General features: G+C 52.7%; 1 protein-coding gene across 1 annotated transcript; it reads right to left on the bottom strand.

Moving 5' to 3' along the window:
• Nucleotides 1-2,927: 2,927 nt before the first annotated feature.
• LOC138799134 (putative uncharacterized protein FLJ45035) lies at nt 2,928-3,392 on the bottom strand. The gene has a single exon (XM_069979946.1). It carries the CDS (start codon nt 3,390-3,392, stop codon nt 2,928-2,930), a length of 465 nt encoding a protein of 154 aa, XP_069836047.1.
• Between the last annotated feature and the right edge of the window lie 207 nt (nt 3,393-3,599).

Raw genomic sequence — 3,599 nt, 5'->3', positions numbered from 1 at the left:
GGAAGGGGGGGGACGGGGGGGCGACTTGGGGGGGACGGACACTTCACTTTTTATCCCCAGTCACCAATCATTTATGGTGACGGGATAAAAAGTGCTGATCAGCACATGGTACAAGCGATCAGCGGTATATAGTATATACCGCTGATCGCTTGTACTAGGACCCCACAGGGGGGTCCCCGATCACTGCCCCATGCTCTCCGCTACCTCCGGTGGCGGAGAGAATGGGGCTTTGATTTATTTTTACATTTCCATCGCTGTGAACAGACATAGTCTGTTCACAGCGATGGCGGCGGCCATCTTGGATCTGCTGGCCGCCGGGGGAGGGATAGTGACTGGGGCATTAGGGGGGGCTGATCTGGGGTCTGATTGATACATTTCATCTTCACCCACTGTGGTATCGGTGGTCACTAAGGGGTTAACAGTTGCAGTGGGTGCCCGGCTATCACTGACAGCTGGGCCCAGCCCGGCATGACAGGAGCGCAGCTCCTGCGCCCCTGTCATCCCGAGGACGTACCGGGACGTCCATCTGCAGAAACGGGCTGCAGTTTGGACGTGCCGGTACGTCCATATGCGGCAAGGGGTTAAAGAGGACCTGTCACTCCCCGTGCCAGGGTGACAGGTTCCCGACCCCCCGCTAGAGCCCCCTATACTTACCTGATTGCGCCGGGTCCCGCTTCTTGATCTGGTCCGGTGATGACGATTTCAGCGCCCGGCTCGCTCCTGAGACGAGTCCGATGCCCATAGAGAATGAATGGTCAGTCCGATGCTCCATTCATTCTCTATGGGCATCGGACTCATCTCAGGAGCGCACCGGGCGCTGAAATCTCTGTCACTGGACCGGATCAAGAAGTGGGACCCGGCGTGATCAGGTAAGTATAGGGGGCTCTAGCGGGGGGTCGGGAGCCTGTCCCCCCGACACCAGGGGGGGGGGACAGGTTCAAGGAGGATGTGTGCTGCCCATAGATAAATCAGTACAAAATGGTACCTCATGCACTGACGCACAGGCCCCCATGTAAACGGATACATGAGATCGTGATTGTATATGCTTCAAGTATCATACTCAAAAGTTATACCAGCCATGTGGTCACCCAAGAGAGAGCCTGATGTAGGTTTCACGCTCGCTTCCTCAGGAGCTGGGGCTGCTCACATGATCCTTAGATCGCCCAGGTGGTCCACAGAAGAGAGCGGTGGTCTGCTGCCGCCATTCCTATTCCACAGAGAGAAGTGCAGCAGACTGTGACAATCGTGACGGTGCATGCGGCCTGATCTTTGTCTTTTAACAGATGCTGTTACGCCAAACGGCCAATTATCGTCTGGTCTAATAGGGCTCTTACTTGTAGGGTACGTTCACACTGAGGAAGAGCAAAGTCTTCTGCTTGAAATGTCCTCTTCTTCAGCTTTGGCGAAATAGGCAGAATTCAAGCAGAAAGCGGAGATTCGAGGCCCTAATGACTTCTATGGGATTTCTCTAGCAGAATCTGCAATTCAATAGGCAGAAAGCGGATCTGCAGCGGAACGTTCCATGCATACATTTTTATTTTACAGGCAGAATATGCGTTACATTGAGCACGAATTCAGCCTGGATTTCCTTACCTGTTCCTTAGTGTGAACAATGTTATAAGCCACAGCTCACTAAGCCCAGCAGGTGGCAGCACTGCACATAACACTAAATTATTGCACTGATCCCTACTACCTACCGTGTTTCCCTGAAAATAAGACAGTTATATAAATTTTTCCTCCCAAAGAGGCACTATGTCTTATTTCCACCCCCTCTTCCCCGCCGCTTAATACTAACCAACGTCCTAAATCAGGAGCGATGCTGAGTGATGTCATCCAGCAGCAGCGGACCAGGAGTGTCCAGTGGGACGTGGGGACCATGGACCTGAATGCCTGCGGCATCGGCTGTGAGGGTCCACGAAGGGATTAGGTGAGTCCCAGGTAGCGGCGGGCGGGCTTTACTTTAAAGTGTCACTGTTGTTTCGTTTTTTTTTTTGCAGAAATCAATAGTCCAGGCGATTTTAAGAAACTTTGTAATTGAGTTTATTAGGCAAATCTGCCATTATCTGCATTCAAAAACGTTTCTCCGGGTCCCCCCCCCCCCTCTCTCTCATTCACTATTCCATATTCTATGGAGGGGGGAAGGAGGGAGATTAGTCGCCAGCAGAGAACAAAGGATTACACAGCGGAAGCTGTGCGAAAGCCTCTATTCAGAGGTCAGTGTTGACTTAAGGGAAGATAAGAATGATCAAAATGCATTTTTTGGCTAATAAACCCAGTTACAAAGTTTCTTAAAATCGCCTGGACTATTGATTTCTGGAAAGAAAAAAAAAAAATTAAACGACAGTGATACTTTCTGGGTGATGGCTTACTTTAGGCTAGTTGGGGTGCCTTATATTAGGAGGATGATATGGCTGATGATATACTGTGTGTACAAATAATAGCATACATGATGTATTAGGAGCAGCAATAATAATAATCTGAACATGACAGATATAAAAATGACATAAATTACATTTATTTACACCAATACTATTAATAATAATCATACTATCAAACACAGACTGATGAATCGTACAGAACTGATGAGCACATTGTTAGCGATTACAAGTAAAGAAAACGTTTCTCTATGTGATAGAAAAAGACAGAGTGTCGGCAGGAAAGTCCATGGCGATTAACATTCACTGTAATAAGGAAGAGAATTCTTACTTCTACTGAGCTGGAAGTTTCTGCATACAAGAAAGAAGTTCTCCCTCATCAACACACCAGGTCTCCGGACCCCTCACACACCGGCTCCAGGTCTCCGGACCCCTCACACACCGGCTCCAGGTCTCCGGACCCTTCACACCGGCTCCAGGTCTCCGGACCCCTCACACACCGGCTCCAGGTATCCGGACCCCTCACACACCGGCTCCAGGTCTCCGGACCCTTCACACCGGCTCCAGGTCTCCGGACCCCTCACACACCGGCTCCAGGTCTCCGGACCCCTCACACACCGGCTCCAGGTATCCGGACCCTTCACACACCGGCTCCAGGTCTCCGGACCCCTCACACACCGGTTCCATGTCTCCGGACCCCTCACACACCGGCTCCAGGTATCCGGACCCTTCACACACCGGCTCCAGGTCTCCGGACCCCTCACACACCGGCTCCAGGTCTCCGGACCCCTCACACACCGGCTCTAAGTCTCCGGACCCCTCACACACCAGCTCCAGGTTTCCGGACCCCTCACACACCAACTCCAGGTTTCCGGACCCCTCACACACCAGCTCCAGGTCTCCCGACCCCTCACACACCGGCTCCAGGTCTCCGGACCCCTCACACACCAGCTCCAGGTCTCCCGACCCCTCACACACCGGCTCCAGGTCTCCGGACCCCTCACAAACCGGCTCCATGTCTCCGGACCCCTCACACACCAGCTCCAGGTTTCCGGACCCCTCACACACCGGCTCCAGGTGTCCGGACCCCTCACACACCGGCTCCAGGTTTCCGGACCCCTCACACACCGGCTCCAGGTCTCAGGTTCACGGAACGGCCGGTCTCTGCCAAGATCATCCTGGCTGGTACTGCAGTACCGGCCAGGATGATCTTTATGGCCATAG

Source organism: Dendropsophus ebraccatus, chromosome 8, assembly GCF_027789765.1.
Source record: "Dendropsophus ebraccatus isolate aDenEbr1 chromosome 8, aDenEbr1.pat, whole genome shotgun sequence".
Taxonomy (NCBI): Eukaryota; Metazoa; Chordata; class Amphibia; order Anura; family Hylidae; genus Dendropsophus; species Dendropsophus ebraccatus.
Note: the sequence above shows the minus strand (reverse complement) of the source record. Positions and strands in the feature narration are given on the sequence as shown.

Coding starts and splice junctions, on each gene's coding strand:
- LOC138799134 (XM_069979946.1), bottom strand. CDS start 3,392: ATGGAGCCGGTTTGTGAGGGGTCCGGAGACCTGGAGCCGGTGTGTGAG.